At 39.8% G+C, this 18,831-nt stretch overlaps 1 protein-coding gene across 2 annotated transcripts in view; it reads left to right on the forward strand.

Moving 5' to 3' along the window:
• Nucleotides 1-18,831, forward strand: part of PRKAR1B (protein kinase cAMP-dependent type I regulatory subunit beta) — a 129,164-nt gene that overhangs the window by 35,479 nt on the left and 74,854 nt on the right. For both annotated transcript variants that reach the window (XM_038419272.2, XM_043494108.1), the window contains one exon: nt 2,039-2,130. In XM_038419272.2, coding sequence (XP_038275200.1) covers nt 2,039-2,130 — 92 coding nt within the window. The remainder of the gene's footprint in view (nt 1-2,038; nt 2,131-18,831) is intronic.

The following is an 18,831-nucleotide window of genomic DNA, read 5'->3' on the forward strand; positions in this document are numbered from 1 at the left end:
ATACAGACCAGATGTGTTCATCATAAGATCCTTTAATGCTCTGCCAGCTATGGCAGAAGTTTGTTTAAATAAGGTATTTTACACATAGTGCCACCTAGTGGCTAAACCATATACTATAGTTTAGCATTCAATTATAGACAACGGCCCTTTTCCTTAAAATAATTCTAGGGTTGTTCCTTGTTTGACACGGCAAGAGGGTTGTCATGCGCCAGTCCACTCACTGGAAAAAGCCTTCCTCTGTTTGGGTCGGTAATATGGCCCTCTGGCCTACTCAAGATCCCTTCCCTGCCAGATTAATAAGGGAAGAGACGAACAGCCGAAAACAACCCTTTCTCACATTGGGAAAATGGCTTACTTCTGCCTAAATTAAAGGGGGGTTAGGGAAAAACCAACAATAAAAACCCCAAGCCCAAGGCCTGCTCTCACTCTCATCTCTTGGGATTTTCCCCTGCGTAGTTTGAAAGGAAAAACAAAAAGAAGTTTAGTCTTTTTAGGCTGCCTCTCACTCACAGCCTCTGTGACCTCTGTGGGGTCAAAGAGATTCTAAACTAAGCAAAATAAAGCTCATCCCTTTTGAGGGGAGGAAGGTCCTTACGGAAGCATATCTCCCCTCCTCACTTATTTCTTCCCCTGAACTCCCTTAAGGGCCCTTTTACATGGAATGAGAGGAAGACTTCCCTGTTCTCTCACCTGTCTCCCCCTCCTGAGTGTCTGTGGCTCCTCCTATGACAAATGTTAACCTTTTTCCTGCTAGATCAGGACAATGTCTGTCTACTCCGTCACAGACACAACCTAAAATACTGTAAGATGCTTTACTTTTCAGACTGTAGACTTCATTGGTGATATGAAGGCCAGCAATTTGTTCTGTGGGATTTCTGCAGAAACGTAGATCGCTTTTCCTTTGTGATTATGCTTCAGAACTCAAAATATTTTCCTTTCACTTAATTAACTTAGTTTCTTTAATTATTTTTTTTGTGGGAGATTGGAGATGCTTCTGACATAGGAATGTGTCCAGTAACTCAAATAATGCAGGAGTTCTGTGTGTTTCATAAGATCGTGTCAATTGCCAGAATATTTTTTCATCATTATTCACCCTGGTGCATCTTTAAGACAAGGGGAGCAGTAAAGCATTGCCATACATTCCTGTCTCTGACTTGTTTTTCCATTACTCCCAGCCTGGTCCTGTCCCTGCATATGATGTCCCACATCTAGTCAGCGGTCAGCCTGTAGGTCGGACTGGCCTTGATTGCAATTGCATAATTTTCTCTGACATCCTATCATCTGTTTGATATGGTGTCCCCATCATTGTAATCTTTTTAATTGCAGCCAATCCTGAACCCTAGTTTCACATCCTACTCTTCCGATAACTTCTTCATTTGTCTTAAAATCATTCTATGTTTCACCTGCTATCTTCTGAATATCTCTACTGCCTCCAGCCTTCTGATGTCTGCTTCCTTTAATGCATCTGCTTCCAGACCATACAATAATGCTGTCAATACACTGGTTTGATATTATGGACTGATAAATAACAATTTTTCACAATAAAAAAGAAATAGGGCACATGTTTGTATTTTTTAAGGCAGAGAAACATTATTCATAACATAAACTGTTTTATATTTAGAGGTAGATTGCTTCTGATGTTGCTTTGGGGAGAGGAAGTGTGTGGAAAGTGTTTCCCTCAGTCTATTAAAAAAATACATGAAATATGAAAGAAGTCTGCATAGCTGCTGTCAGTTCCTGCTGAACTTTTGCCTTGTACTGTAGAAGGATATTTTATGAGATGAGGAGGGGCAAGAGGAGGAGGGGCTCCCATACATACTGTTCTGATTGTTATATTAGTAACATTAATTCTTGTGTCCAGGCTGTCAAAATTGCAATGTATTGCTTTCTTGGTAGTTTTATATTAAATTCTAAATCTGACTCAGCAATTTGAAACAAGCTGCATCCATGATATTGAGTAATGCAGTTTTTTATAAATCAAGATATATAATGAAATAAAGCCAGAACTTTAACTTTGTGTGTTTCTTTTTCCCCACAGGTTATTCCAAAGGACTATAAAACAATGACTGCTCTGGCAAAAGCCATCTCCAAGAATGTGCTGTTTGCTCACCTTGATGACAATGAGAGAAGGTATGAGGAGGTGTTCTTATTATCTCAGCTTTTTGAATTAGTGGAATACATTACTTGAACTGAAGACAAATCCTCCATAAAACTTGACTTATATGATATTGCAGCCCAGAAAGCTTTATGGGACTTAGAACCTTTCCCACGGGGTATTGGTGGATTTGGATTGTGGCCAGAGTCTTCCTAGCCCTTATGCAGGGACACACTGGGGCTGAGTAAGGACGGGATGGCCAGTGGAGCTTCTCTCCCTTGCATGAGCCGTGTAAGATCCATTCGGAATAGCAGTTCCTGAATTCAGGGGTATGCAGGGGTTGTTTTGTTCCTACATCCTGGGAGAACATGGCAGCCTGGAGGGGGCCGGGAGCATAGGAAGGAGTGAAGCCATGGACAGGTGCTGGCCAGGTGTACAGGGCAGACTGTGTGTGTGTATAATGCTGAATCACAGAGCAGCTGCAGAGCTTCTCCTCGAAGGGTCCTCCAGGCTCCAAGCCCCTTATATGGTCTTGCCAAAAAGTGGAGAACTGAATCTTCTTTTCCACGTTCTGACTTTTCCTCACCTTCCCAGGCAGGGAAGCCCTACAGATTGTGTGGGCGGAGGGTGCACAGCTCTCTCAAATTCAGTGAGCACTCCCTTCCCCTTTTAGGGCAGACCTGCTTCTGCTTCCAAGGATTCCTAGGATTTGCCCCTTAGTGGGATTTCTTACTCTATTTTCTTTCTAATTCATATTGTTTATCAGTAAGGCTAAGGTTTTGGCATGGTTATTTTTAGTAAAAGTCATGGACAGGTCACAGGCAATAAACAAAAATTCACAGAAGCCGTGACCTATCTGTGACTTTTGCTGCTGCGGCTCCATAGTTTCCCACCAACATGGTGGCTGGGAGCTGTGGGGTTCCCCCTCCACTCACAGTGGCTGGGAGCTGCAGGATATTTCCCAAAGAGAAAACAGGACACCCTCAATTGTTTGCCCGAGGCGTCCCCCTCGCCCCCCACTACCCCGCACGGCTGTCACCCATTGCTGGAACCCTCAGGAGGGCTCCCTCAGGAGTCTGTCACCTTTTGCTGGAACTTTGCAGGGAGCCCTGTGTCGCTGCTCTCACCTGTCACTGCAACCCTGCCAGGGCCCTGCTGGCTACCAGCTTCAGAGTCCCGCAGCCTTGGGGCTGAAGCAGAGAATGTCACTGAGGTCTCTAGAAGTCATGGATTCTGTGACTTCTATGACCTCCGTGACATAAACGTAGCCTTATTTATCAGCTAAGAACTAAGGCCTTGTCTACACTGGAGTTTTAGCATGAGTAGCAACACCAACACAGTCCTTCAATGAGGCTACTCACATGCTTAGAGTTGAGCACACGTTTATTTACAGATTCCTACTTATACTAGACATCAACTAAACATCGTCAGAGGCAGTTAAACAGTCTAATTACCATAAGATCCCATTAGAGTGCCACTCTCCAGAGTAATTAGGAGGGCATTAACTTTCTATGTAATACCTTCTAACTTTCCCAGATATTTAAGTCCCAGTACATATCTGCTGTATAAGACTATTAACATATGCAAGCAGTGGAAGAGTATTTTTACCACCCTCAGGTACAAATTGAGTGGACAATTATTTATGGCTAAATGAATATTTTAAGAATATTTCAGCAGAGAAAAAATGAAGGAAAGACAGTTTTGCTTTCCCAGGTTTAAATGGCAGGCGTGGCTCAAGGTGATGGCCCAACCCCTATATACTACTGCCCACATCTCACCTAATTCTGTGAGTTAGTGTTCCTTGTCCTATTATGGGTATGTGGACATAGGGAAGGGAAAGTGTGCAGGGAGCATTTCACCTCCTTGTGCACACCACATAAGGGTTAGAGACAATCTGTCGCTACAGTCTGGGGAGTGCAGGGATTGCTTTCTCTCAGGGGAGCAAATGACCCCTAAAGGAGCAGAAAAGAGGGAGAGCCATTCCCCCTTTGCATCAGCCCACCAAGCTGCAGAGAGGCATGGTGCAGCTTGCACATTCCCCTTTGCTGCCAGATGTTTCAGGAGAGATTCATCCTCCTGGTGTTCCCCTGCAGCTTTCAGTTCTGTACCATCCCCCTGTGTGGGGCTGGAGCTCCATGCCACAATCAAGCCTCATCGCAAGTATGACAAGTTCTCATCCACATCAAAAGAGATGGAAATCTCAGAAGGATGTATACATTTTGCTTTTTTCAGACAAGGCTGCTGTCTGCAATTGGTTCATCTCTGAATTTTAATGAATTTCCTCTTGATATCATACCTCGTTGCTCTAGTCCGGTCTCATGTTGTCAAGTGCTGAGAAGTCAGCAAACAGGGATACACTGCCGTCATTGCTGCCACTCTGCATCTTACTGATGCAAGCATGTAGCTAAGCAAAAGCAATAGCTTATGACTTGTATTTTGTCCTCTTCAGAAATATCTATGTTTCTGAATGACTGGCGATCCTGGGGATAATATTTCATTTCCTACACTGCAGTGGGTTTTTTCTGCAATCAGCTTCTCATCCTGCAGTGTCTGTGCTCATTGGATTATATTTCATTGTCATTCCTCTTCCAAAAGTGGGTGCTAGATAACCGTTGTCACCCACAAAACAAACAAACAAACAAACAAACAAACAAACAGTGTAGAGCTGTTGGTCTCTAGCACTTTTCCTTCTTGTCAGAATCAACTCTGCAAGAGAACTTTATTTTTATCTGCTCCATGGCTGAGTGGTCAAGGAGTCCTGTGGATTATTCATTGGTCAGAAGCTGTCGAGGTCCTAACGTAGGATGTAAGAACCCAATTCAGCATGGTAGTGCAATGTAAATTTTCCCATTTCCTATGTATGCTTTGACTTCTATGGGACTACTCACATGCTTAAAATTAAGCATTACTTTGCTGAACTGGGGCCTAAGATAGCATAATTCATGTCATTATTGTGGAGAATCTATAATAGCATCCTTTCCCAAATATGGTGCTATGAGTAACAGGGATCTACCTCCGCCTCCATACACGAAGTAATGTAATGGTATACAGAAAAGGGCTACATGCAGCAGATAAAATGCAACTGCATTGGTATTAAACAGTGCTCAGTTTAAAATCCAGGGGTTGGTTTCCCAGCAGAGCTTTTGGTGAAATGTTCTCACTTATCTCTAGACTGCCTACAAGCTTAAAAGAGAGCTCTGCTCTGAAAAAATGACGAAGGGCTTGGTCCTGTGTCACTGGAGTGAATGGGAGCTTTTCCATTGAGTTGAATGGGAGCAAGATTTCACCCCTAAGAGAGCTGCTGATCTCACTTGGCACAGGAGGACTACCCCAGCATTGGGGCTACAGCAGGATCAGAGGAAAACGAAGATCAGCTTTAAGCCATGTGTGCACATTCATGAATGCATACATCTTGTGCTACCTGCACTTCATCCTTAGCCAATGATCTGGCCTATTAAACATACAGCCAGACCCCACATACACTTACACTGATGTCCCAGAGACCCATTACTGACTTCTTGTTAAATTGGCAAGAAAATTAACAAACCATAATACGTAAAGGTAAAGCAATGACAGTGCTTCACAAAACATACTCATTATACCTTGACAAGTGTTGTCTAGTTTTAATTATTTATCAGAATATTGCATAATGAACTAGCAAATGCACTGGAGTACATTTTTATAAGAATAATGAAGTCTTAGTAATGTGCAAACTCATCATAGGGTAACATCTTAAATCTTGTCTGAGACCATTTTTTCTGTGTGAATTATAAATGAAATAGATTAGTGAGTTGCTACGGACACATGGAGATTAAAATGAGAAAAGGGTTCCTTCCACTGTTAACAGATGATCTTTAGTTGCTGTCCTGTCACTCCCATGTTAAAATATTTGTTGAAATTTCTGTTGATTAATGGATTTCAAGGGAATTATGACTGTTATAAACTTTATTCACAACTGCATAATATCATAGTTTATTAAAATACTGGTTGCAGTCCATCTGGAATGCTTCACAGATGTGGAAGAAACCTAATACAGCACCATTCAGGAGCAAGGTATTTAAGCAACAGGACACCACAGCTATGCTGTTTTCATTACACACCCTGTAGTTTCATTGCATTTGTAACTTTACTCTTTGTTAAGAACAAACAAATACTGGGCAGATTCTGCTTGGCCTTTAAACAGACATGCAGTGAGCATGGTGGTGTGAGGAACCTTCCTTTCCCTTCCTGGTCCATGTATAACACAAGAAGAATTGTTATTATTTATATTACTGTAATGCCTAGAAGCCCAAGGCAAGACTGTGCTAGACATCACTTGGACACATAGTGAGAGACATTCTGTGCCCCAAAGAGATTACAGTGCAATCAGACAAGACCATCAAAGGGTGAGAGGGGAAAGAGCAGCATAGGGAGGTGAAGCGATTTGCACAAAGTCACACAGCAGGTCAGTGGCAAAGCCAGGAATGGAAGCCAGGTCTTACAATTGTCCGTTGAGTGCTTTATCCAGTACACAGCACTGCTTCCTCAGAATTGCCGGTAATTTGCTCAGGGAAGTGCATGGTTTGATCCTGTTCTACTCTTTTGGGATGAATAGTGCATCAAAGAGGGTGTGGAAAGGCAGGACCATAGCCCTGACCCATCTGCATTAGCTTGAAGAGTAGAACTGGTAATTAGGAGGAGCAGGCTGTGTCCTCTAAAGGCATGTAGTAGTGGGTATTCTCTCCCTACAGCCGGAGAATTTTGGGAGACAGTATGCGGACTATGGCAATTTGGAAGAAATAAATATATGCATTCTCAAATTCTGTTCTTTGAGTTGTACTACGTGGTCAGACTTGGGTGAGACTGCAGCTTTTAGTCATGTATTTGAAGTTATTCTAGAACATTGCAGATCTCACAGTTTATCACAACTTCAGTTCTCGATTCCATTTTTAAATGAAATTACGAAGGTTGAAAGTGATGCATTGCCTGATCTAAAATAAAACTTGCCTTTATTAATGAACTGGCTTTTGTATTGTGATGATGCAGTTCACTGATGTAGTCTTCTGAAGTCATTTGGTGTTTTCTTTTATTAACATAAGAATAGCAGCATACAAGGATAACCTGAAACTGAAGACACAGTGATTATAACCATAGTCAAATGTAACATGTTCTAGTCTAAAAATGGTCAATATTAAACTACTCCGATGAATGGGAGGGATTTTGTTCTTGGAGATTGGTCATTTTAGATAATGAAAGGAAGTTGGCGTCTTCCCATGAACACAAAGCCTTGCCTTCCACCTGTAATCTGCCAAGAAAGAGGAAGATAATATTCAAACCTATCTTTCAAAAGCCTTCTGTGAACTAAACAAAGGGTTTATTTCTTTTGAGTAATGCTGAAGGTATTGTCCAGGTAGATACCAATACTGGCTCCCTTACAGTCCAGCTTCTCAGAGTATTTCTGCTTGATGAATCCTATTGATTGCTCTCATTCAGCATAGTACTCAAGCATGTGCCTAACTTTAAGCACAAGAGTAGTTCCCATGTCTTGCTATTGATTTCAGTTGAACTGTTCACATGCTTAAATTTAGGTATGTTCTTCAGCATCTTGCCAACAAAGAATACTTCTTATACTAGGAAAAGTTTGTGGATTTTGGAAACCATAGCTATTTGGCAGCAGAAATGGAAATGGAACGAGGTGGAATTGCCCAGCCATTTGGAAAATAAATTCTCCATTCAAGGATTAGACATAAATTCAACGCTGACTTTATTTTCAGGCACATCCAAATTGTTAACCCAAAAAAAACTATTGTCTTTTATCAGACAGGTATCTGGAGGCACCATTCTCTGGGTTAGTTTGCAGCTCTCAGAAGATTATATCAACTTTGCTATCTTTTTCCAATCAAAACTTTTGTGATGGCAAGTTTTTACTTTTGTAAGACAGACTCTGCTCCTAAGCATAATTAAAGTCTCTGACATTTGATATTCTCAGTCTTTCATCTTTAAAGAGAAGTATTCTTACACTGAAAAAAATAATTGTAAGAGCTTAGTTTTACTTTCTCTGTTTTGTTCAACAGTTCATATTCTTCATCACAAATAGTGTTGATTCCAATGGCAGACTTTTAAAAGTCTGTATCAATTATTATCCCAGTGGTTTACCAAAAGGTATTCTATCACCCATTCTTGGTAAGTATTTCAGATAAACAGAGTTTAAGTAGAGCTTAATCTGGTTTTTTTCTAGAGTATTTATTTCAAAGAATGTAGAGTTAGGCATTTAACATTCTTGCACACTTAGGATGATATCTTCACCCTAAATTTAGTGTATTGCAGCTTCTGTACAAGGATATTTTAATGCAGTAGTATTTACATATGAAATAATTATTTAAATAATATAGAAAAAGAATAAAGTCCTGTTTACTGCTGAATTTATTGACTATTGTGAAATCTTTCAGTGTATATTACAGTACCTTTGTGTACTTCTTCTTTACACAGCAATTAACTGGCAATAATTCTGTAAACTTAACCATTACTTGATGTAAAGGAGTACAAAATTTAAAAACAAAGGTTGATTCTTTTCTCAATATCCAGTCTTCTCAGTGTGGCAATATTTTGTCTTTATCTTTCTCATTCAAAGTGGATGACAGCTTGTTGGAAGTGGTAATTTGTCTCTGTTCACTGAAGAACAATGACTTATTTCAGCTAGAGCGGCTGAAAGCAGTGTTTACCATTTTGTTTTTAGAAAGGATGTATGTAACTTGTTCAGTTACTCTTGCTGTAATTTGTCTTGATTTGGGAACAGATCTTGAAGTCTTTCATAGGTCAGATTTCTTCGAGTGGGAGTTTTACCTGTGCCTGGGTTGAAGGCTCAACTTTCTGAGTTGTTCAGTTGTTGGTTTAGGCTGGGATTTCCAAAGAGTTTAAAGAAATTAGACATCCAAATTGATGGAAATATAATGGGATTTGGACACTTAACTCCCATAGGTTATTCTGAAAATCCCAGTTGTATATTTTGACATTTAGGCAAATAAATGTGCATTACTAAAGTACATCTTACCATTTTTGAAAGAAAGAAATTGGCTTAATTGCAAACCGCCCCTCCCCCAAAAACAAACAAACAAACAAAATCTACAATACTCAGAGTTCAAATGTTATTTTAGAAATAGAAGATCCAGTTTAGTAACCATATGAAGTTTCTCTGTCACTCCAATGCACTAATGGAAATTCTGAGTGTAAATTATTTTACTGTTAGACTCCAAAGACTGTTCTAATGGAAAAAAATCTGACAAACCCAAACAATGATTTAGTTCTCATTTTACAAGTTGGTTACTAAAGAATATGACCTGAACTACATTGCATCTTGTGAGGTAACAGCTGGTCTATCATTGTCCTTGGAAAAAAGTAACAGTTGCTAATATTTCAAGAAACAAAGATGGTCTTTGAATCAACTGGAACAGCTGTAAGAGACTGACACACCATGCACTGTCAGCTGCTAAATTCATATATTCAGACTGACTGAAACAGAATACTTTAACCCTTTGGTGCCACCAGATTACTACTTTCTTTCTTTAAAATTTAGTTTAAATTTTAAATCAAGTTTTCAAATTGCTTTTTGCTTTCTCCTCCCAGAAAAATAAGTTATTTTTAAATTTCCATACAATTTAGAACAATTTGACTTTTCGATTTATCCAACTTCTTTTTTGCAACCAATATTAACATTTGTTTTCTAACCTGCTATTGTACAGTTGAAGTTTGTATTAGGTATGTATTATCTGATCTTCTGCGTGGTGCACAAAACTGGACAAACAAAATGTTTTAGACTGGGTATCAGGGTGAAAATGTCAAACACAATGTTAGAGCCCTCAGCACCTACCTTTTCTTTCTTTCCTCCCAACAGTGTAATAGAAGTTCAAAGTACTTAGCTTATCCAAGTAGACTTAGAGGTGGCTTGATCGTAGTCTGGAAGTACTGATGCAAGGAGAGGATATCTGATACCAAAAGTCTCTTTAATCTAGTAGACAAATGCATAAGGGATCCAGTGGCTAGAAGCACATGCAAATTGGAAAAAGGTTATTTTTTTTAGCAATATCAGCAAATTAGCCCTTGGAACACTGTAACCAAGGATGTGGTGGATTTTCCATCTCTTGAAGTCTTTAAATCAGGGGTCCACTGTTGCCAGCTCTTACAATCTTATCACGAATCTTGCCATTTTTGGTGTTTCCCCAACTCCTGGAGTCAGGTGATTACATGAAAATCTATGCTTTTATTTATTAATAGTAAGTTTCTAACCCTCATGCTTGTATGGAAACACTTGAAAACATGAATCGAGTGCACCCTAAAGGCTCAAAAAGCAGAGGCAAACAAAAATGTCTAAAATTTACTATTTTAAAACATCTTACAATTTCTAAGCCAATCCTGTGATTTAAGGGACCTGATTTAAAATGTTTGAATTCTTGGGGTTGGCAATACAGGATGTCTATAAACTATGTGCTCTAGTGCAGCTACAAGTTATTGTGCTTGATGCAGGAGTTATTCGGTGAAAATCTGTGGCCTCTGTTATGCAGGAGTTCTAGAAGGTGATCATGGTCCCTTCTGCCCTTAAAATCGGTTAATCTGTCTCCTATTACCTTCTGCGCATCAAAGCCACCCCTATTACTAAGGAGAAGTATGTAAAGCCCCACAATATTCTGTTTATTTGGCTAGAGGGCTTATGGTTGACTGAGTGATGTGAGGTACATACAGAACCGTGATCGTTCTTATATATAGGAGATTTATAAGCTACCTCATTGTAGTTGAATACAATACTGCCCCAAGTTTAATTTTGCTCTCTCTCCTCCCCTCCTCCCGCATTATTATTTCAACTCAAGAGTCTCCTTGCAATTCTTGCACTGGTGTGAAGGGTTTCCCCCCTAGTATGGTGGTGAGTCTCCTACCCTCTAAACAAATGGTACCCATGATCTGCACGGGGCAAAGGGAAGTCCCCTTGACTCTGTATCATAGCTTCCCACAGATCCTGGATAGCACTGTTGCTGCATGAATCCATGCTGGGTCAGGGGTTCCCGCAGCTGAGATCATCCATGGACCCTCACTAATAACAATTGCAATATAACAGTGGGTCAAGTCATTACAGATTCTGTCTGCTGTAACATGCTCCAACTTACCCTGGACCTTTGGGTGCTGGGAGGGAACCCTGCTCCTGCTCTCTCTGCCTGGAGGGCTGAGAGCACTACAAGGGGCATATGCTGTGGAATCAGCTTCCCCACCCCTAAGTCTGGATCTGCAATCTCAGGTTCCTATATGCACTCAGAAGTAGAGGGAAGCGTGGGGCTTTAAACACTTCATGGCTTGATAATGTTAGTTTTTCATTTATGTCCTTACAAGTGAATTGCAAAGACATTAGTATGAACTTGAAGGCCCTCTGAACCCATCTGCGCACTCAGCAGTAATGTGTCATTTTAATTTACCTCTTCTCTTCAATATGCTTAACATTATACCTTATATGTAAAGGTAAAGCAAAGATCAGAAAGCCTCAGAGAACCCTTGACTATAGAGCAGCGAGAGTGGGGAGCAATAGCCCTGATCCCCATAGGCAGACCCTTCACCAGAGTGGTCCTACGGTGGTTATGACATTGCCAGCACTATATCTTATCTGAGCTGCTGTGGTTGGGGAACAGGCTGATTTTTCATAGTGCTATTTCCTCCTCCTCCACTTCTTTATTTCTACATTAGAAGTGTGCTCCGAACTGAGTTGTTTCAGTATTCAACAGCTAATGCTTAGGGACGGAGCTTTTTATAAAAGAGAAAAATCCCTTTGCAGATCACCTTAAATTTTTCTGGTTTCAGAGTAGCAGCCATGTTCCATGTTATGCTTTTAAGCCATGATCCTGCACTGTTCAAGTCAATGGGAGTTTTGCCTTTGACTTCAGTGGTTGTGGGATCAGGCCTTTATAAGGTTAATGTACTTATTATTTATCATTATTATTGATTATTATTATTATTATTTTATTATTTATTAATTTGTATTATCATACAGTGCCTACGAGGCTCAGTCATGGACCAGGCCCCCCATTGTGCTAGGTGCTTTAACAACACAGAACAGAAAGACAGTTCCTGCCCCCCAAATGCTTACAATCTGCGCTGTTATCATCAGCCTGGGAAATATAACTCAAATCAGGCCACCAGAGGATCTGAGAGTGCTTTGCTACTGCTAATGTGTACCCTACAAGTGAGGCAGGTGTAATTATCCTCATTTTTACAGATGTGAAAACTGGGCATAGAGCGATTGTCTAAGATCACACAGAAACTTGTGACAAAGTCAGTACAGAATCCACAGATCTGATTCTCATTTACACTAAACCCACTTTACACCACTCTGGTAGAACCAGATCGCCTGACTTATAGCCCTGTTTCTTTTATAACTGCTGCATTTAAGCACAAGACCCACCTTGCTCTCTTTGGGCCTAACTTCACCTCAAATTTCCACTGCCTTGTTTTTCATGTTTTGCAAAAATCAGCAAGCTGAGGATTGAGAAGACTTCAATAGAAACAAAATTAAAACAGCACTCTGCTTGTTTCATACACTTTCTGGATTTATTTTCTTCTCTGATTCTTTCTTAATAACAGTATCCACAAAATATTGTGATCTTTACATTTTTGTGTTCATCATCTTTGTCCTCTTACGTTTTCCTCACGTGAAAGCTTTTGGTCCAACGCTTTTCCTCAGATAGATGTGCATGCCCCACTGAGGTCAGTGGGAGCTGTATTTGCATGTCTGAGGTCAGAATTTGGCCTTTTGACATCTTAATAATTCCCCAAACTGCCAACAGGGGTCGTCCACACCAAGGATTTGGGCTCCCCTATTCTAATTGTAATGTCATTGTGGTCTTAATTCATGATGATAGTTTCATCAGCACAGTGAATCTGTTCCTTTTATAACTGCTGCCTTTAAACTTTTTTGGTACAACATTCAGTGCAGCACATTGAATTTTTCTTTTTCCAGAAGCTAGATTTAAAACAATAAATCAGGGCATAGTTTATCTTTGGTCCAGCTTTACTTGGTATTCCTTAGTGGTATGGCTTGTCCTATCTTTCTCTCCTGCTTGTTAATTCCTGTAATTCAATAGATAAGTACTTTTTAAACAAGAATTTGAAAATAGTGCTGTATTACAGTTATATTATTCGAACACAGAACTTGAATTGGTGAAGTGCTCACAGGAGGTTATCAGCATCTTTGCAGGATCAGGCTTTTACAGTCAAAACTGGACCCGGTGAATTCAATGAGCATTTAGCCACTAACTTCAATACCAGCATTTTGGGCCTAAAGTGGAGATTAAATAAAAGTATTCAGTTGGCTAAGCAATATGTCGTGGCATCTGGTCATTAATCTTTCTCCTCTACAAACTCTTTCTGCGTGCTAATGCTGACATGTCATTGTTCTAGGGACGTAGACTTTATTATGTCCGACTCCTTATATACAATACCTGACTGTGTTTCTTAAAGATTTTAATGTGTTTAATGGTGCAATTGAGGTTTTCTTGACCATGCTAGGCCGTTTCAAAGTATTCCTGGTTGTACTACCTCCTGACATATTTTGGTGCTAAGTAAATTTGCATTTATTATAAAAAATACATCTAAATTGTTTGGCTTACCTTAGCATCCTCCTCATGCCTTATATTTTAAATTCAAATGTACTAAACCTTAGTGTAGCCCATAGTTATTAGTACAAGACCTATGTGCTAACTTCTGAGAGCATTCATTTAGTGTGCTCTTTGGTTTTGGAACTCCCTTCCTGTTATGGTTAGCCAAATCCAGCCCTTTAAATCTGGGCTTTATTTTAATTTGTTTAATGTGGCTTGGTCTTAATTACCTGGGCTGTATAGCATTGTGTCACAAAACTTAGATTTCTTTTTTGGCAACTTCCTATGAAAACAATTGCCTTCTGAATACAAATACGGTGAGAGTGAACGGTTTATATTTAGAAGACTAGTTTCATTTTCAAATGATGCTTTCATGGAAAACAAGGTTTAATTGTGTGGGAACAATGGAGATTCTGCAAACAGCTCTAATAGGTACTGCTTCTTTTTTCTCTCAAATAGTTTTATAAATTGGATTAGCTAGAACACAAGAGATACAGTGAGAAAAAGAAAAAACAAAGCCATATTATTCTCAGAATCCATAACTCTTTTCTTAACGGTTCAAATTATGAACAATTCATCCAAAGTTTACTTAGAGCTTATTTCTACCACACAACCTCACACTTCTTATTTATCAGTCTGATTTGTTTTGCTGCTCTGTTCTGGTGCCGTAGTGACACCCTCTGGCAATGGCAAGATAGCAGAACTCTTTTACAGTGGATCAGTGATATAACTATAAGGTTACTACTGTGGCATATCCAGTGATTCCTACACACTCGAAGTTTGCTTTGTCTAGTGATTAAAGATCATATATACCTTTGTATATGAATGTAACCTGCCCACTCTTACAAGTTAAAGTGCTGTGAGATAAACCGTGCAGTTAGCTAGGTAATTTTTGTTGATGAGTGAATTTAGTACTCATGGAAGCCTTACTTTGAATCAAGCATGATAGGAGCAGGCATTGTGCAGAGCAAACATGTAAACATATATAGTCACACCTGATCTAAAACACCCCCTGCCATTTTTGTAGTAAGCCTCTGAGCAAAGTCTTACAGTTGTGCCAACTATGGTAGGTTTTGTGGTGCGCACCAATAAGGACTAGAATGAGAACCATCAAACTCATTTTGCTCGTGAACTAAATCATCTTTTTGACTCATGTTTTCAAAGGTGAAAAGCCTAGTATATAACCTTCTGTGCCAGTTACTCTCATGCTGCCAGTTTATACTGTAGCTGTAATGCTTTTGCCTCCAGTATTTTGCATGATCATGTACATGATCAATGTAACTCAGACATTTATGGAGATGCAGGTTTTTCAAGAGATCGTGCGGGAAGATTGAGAAATTGTTATCAGTTGGAGTAAAATTTTTAAAAGCACCTAGGTGACTTAGGAGCCTAAGTCCCATTTTCAGAAGTGACTTTGACAGCCTCTGTCTTATTGAGAGTCCATGGGAATTTTGGCTTCTAAGTGTCCGAGTCACTTCTGAAAATGGGACTTAGGCAGGTTTGAAAATGTTATACACTCTCACTTTGTCATCTCTATCTTTAGTTATAAAACTTTTCCCACAAGATTTTTGAGTAGCGATTCTAGTGGGGAAAAAAAATCTTTGTATAGTCTGCACATAGGCCAGGTATGTGACTGGTCAGACCATTCTTGCCACTGTGAAATTCCCACGCATGGTGGAAAATAGCTGAGGCAGATCAGAGAAAAGGATGATATTTATTTTCTGCAATGATGAAGAATAACCAGAGCACAATTTTATACAGACCAGGCTGTAGTTTAGACTGTTAGCAAAACTTTTGCACATAAATTAGGGCAGTGGTTCTCAACCTGTACCATATCAGGACCTACCTCTCTATCCCCTGAGAGCTCCTATCTAGTTAGAATCTGGCTCGGAGGGACCTTGTACCATTTCACAATATATGAAGGGTGGTCAAGACTTCAAGGCTGAGAACCCGTCAATTATGGAATTGGGGATTTTGAGCCTATTGTTTGTAGGAGAGTGCAGGTTTAGCTCTGATCATTAGAGTGGCCATCATGGTACCTGCCACCTGGGGTCACTGTGTTCAAGGTTATTAAAGGACGTACAACAAAGAAAATATAATCAGCAAATAATCCTGAGGCTAACATTTTGATTGCCAGTGATGCACACATTATTTGAAATAGAAGACTGTATAAAATGTAACTTACTTTGGAAGAAATAGAAAATCTGTATTTTAATGCATATAAACACATTTGCATTAACACAAGATTATTTTAGAATAAACTAACATAAGGAAAGCACTGGATCTCTCAAACTTTCCCATAATACAAATTTTCTAAGCTCTGTGCTCCTTTGTGTTTAACACAACAGAATATGAACAATTTGAAAGACCCACTCTCTCTCATGTAATTCAGTATGTATTTTGAGAGTGAAAAAATATTTACTGGGCTTGATTCTGATCTTGAACTGGTTTCATATACTAATATTGCTACATTGACAGCAGCGGAATTATTGTTGATTTACATTTGTATAGGTGAAATCAGAATCAGACCAAATATGTATTTTTTAAATTGTATCCACTTTGTAACATGTCTTAAATCTACTCTGTATGAAAATCTGTGTCTTAGCTAAAACTACAATACAATAAGCCTACCTCCTCAGGCACAGGAAGACCATGCACTTTGTTTTCAAGTTGGCTGGCCTAGAGAAAAAACCAGATATTTAACTAAAAAGCCTCAGAATGGTGTGTGTGTACATGTAAGTGAAATTGCTTCAACAGAGTTGATTGTATGTTGGGGAGAGGATAGAACTGATGTGCTCAGGAGAGCATTCTGCCCCAGCTAATGACATGCAAAACACAACGCCAGCCCCCCCCTCCCCCCCCGCATGAAGCAATATCAGCAGCTCGTGTGTTTGTATGGAGCACAGTATACCGTGCTCTCTCTGGGGCATTACAGCTCTGCACCACTTATGGCATAGCATAATTGTGACATTACAGCTGGAAATGTCTTAAATGTAGCTTTCATAGCCTTAAAGCTAAGATGGTTGGACACTGAAACCCTAATTCAAATATTTTCTTCTATTCACCGGCAGCAGGGCCGGCTCCAGGCACCAGCGTTCCAAGCAGGTGCTTGGGGCGGCAGTTAGAAAGGGGCGGCAGTGTTTCCACGGTGGCGGGAATTTGGCGACAGCCCCTCTTTTCCGCTGGCCACGGTAGCAATCCGGCAGCAGCTTCTCCCTTTTGCTGTCCGCGGCAGCTGTTTTTTTCACTGCTTGGGGCAGCAAAAACTGTAGAGCTGGCCCTGACAGGAAGTGATTATTGTATAAAGATCCTATAGTTGACCAAAGGAGTATATTCCTTGCAACCTTTTTGCTGTAGTTGGCCACAGGGTGGTCTCCGTAATATATAAGTCTATTTCTTTCTTGTCTAAATATTCTTTAAACTTGCTACACAGCAGCATTATACGCAATAGTCCATTAAATCCAGGATGTTTTTTAATACTGAAAATTGGCATCTGAGTATTTGGACACTCTCTGACACTGATCATTAGCGTATATGTATGATCTATCTTTCATCTCGCTGTTGGTATATCATTTCACTGAACTACACTCAGAAGTACTCCAATTACAGGAATAAATGAAAGAGAAAAGTACACTGAAATTAGTATTCGGGTGCTTCACAATACTTGCTCTATGGCTGTATAAACTGAAGAGAGATACAACTCAGGCAATGCACAACAATTACCAATTCAGTAGTGTACTGTAAAATCCAAAATGAACTGTGCATAATCCATCAGCACCTCGAACTAAACCATCCTTTGTGTTTGAACTAGACTGTATGTGCTTTAAAACAGACCAGATTCTCCTCTCAGTTGCACCAGTGTTATACTGGTCTAACATCTTTGATTTCATTGGAGTTCCTCATGATTTACATCAGTGTAAATGAGACCAGAAGCAGAGTCTGTCTAGGTTCTTATATTACATTCATCACTGGTGCATCTGAATGCTTTGCACACAGTTGGTGCTGAATAAAGAATGTAAATTAAAATGTTGGTTATGACAGAAATGGCTCATGGGGTTAGAGAGACTGATAAGTTTAATAGTGCAAATAATACTCTTATTTTTTAATTTCCTTCACTCCCTCCCTGCCACCATACAAATTATTGAGCTAAAAATATGGCACAGGTGCCTTTTTTTTTTACATGTAAGAAAATCCCTGGAATGTGGAGCTGTGGAGAAAACGGAGCTCCTTTCAGCAAGAATATGTCCCCTTTAGTTGTTGTTCAGTGTTTAGGGCCTCATCCTGTGAGCACTTACAGCAAAGCTTAGCAAGTTCAGTGGTGTTATTTGCAGTCATAAGCACTACAAGGTTCAGGCCCTCAGATGCCCCAATGATAGGTATGTCAGAGGTAGCATAGATTTGATGGGTAGGTTTTGTTGTAGCTGAATGTGCACTGAAGTTGTACTGCTCATCACAATTGGACAGTCTCCTTTTCCCCACTATTGTCTGGGTTCTTTTAAACAATGTTGATCAGTCTCTAAAAGAACACTGTCTTGCCATCAGTTAACTGTCATACTAGAAGACGAGAGAGCAGATATGGACAGAAGGGAAGGGTGTTGTTTAGCTAACTCAATATTAGTGCTTCATTGATAACACCTGCCTGGTTTTAGATTCAGTAGGAGAAGAGGAAACAGCTGTGTGAATTGTAGGATGACTAGAGATACAGCACTGGAAAGTAACAAAATGTCTATGACAGTGACATGGTAACTGCAAGGTAGATAGTAGAGGGTTTAGTAAAGTACTTGTGTAATAATAATAATAATAATACTTAGCTCTTACATAGTGCTTTTCAAAAGTAAGATCTCTTGGCGCTTTAAAAAGTAGGGTATCTATCTTTTGTTCAACCAGTTTCAGATATTGTATGGCATTGGTGATGATTGATAGGATAAAATTACAAACCAAAGCCCCAATCCTACAATTGGATCAATGTAAAGTTGCACGTGGGTGAAACTCAGCTGACTCCACTGGGGCTTTGCATGGGTCTGAGCCTTCATCCAATTCCATGGAGATTCGACTGCAGAATTGGTGTCAAGTGAATAAAGAAGCTGTGAACCATAAAACAAAATTAGAAAAATATTGGTAGAAGAG

The sequence above is a fragment of the Dermochelys coriacea genome, chromosome 10 (assembly GCF_009764565.3).
Source record: "Dermochelys coriacea isolate rDerCor1 chromosome 10, rDerCor1.pri.v4, whole genome shotgun sequence".
Taxonomy (NCBI): domain Eukaryota; kingdom Metazoa; phylum Chordata; order Testudines; family Dermochelyidae; genus Dermochelys; species Dermochelys coriacea.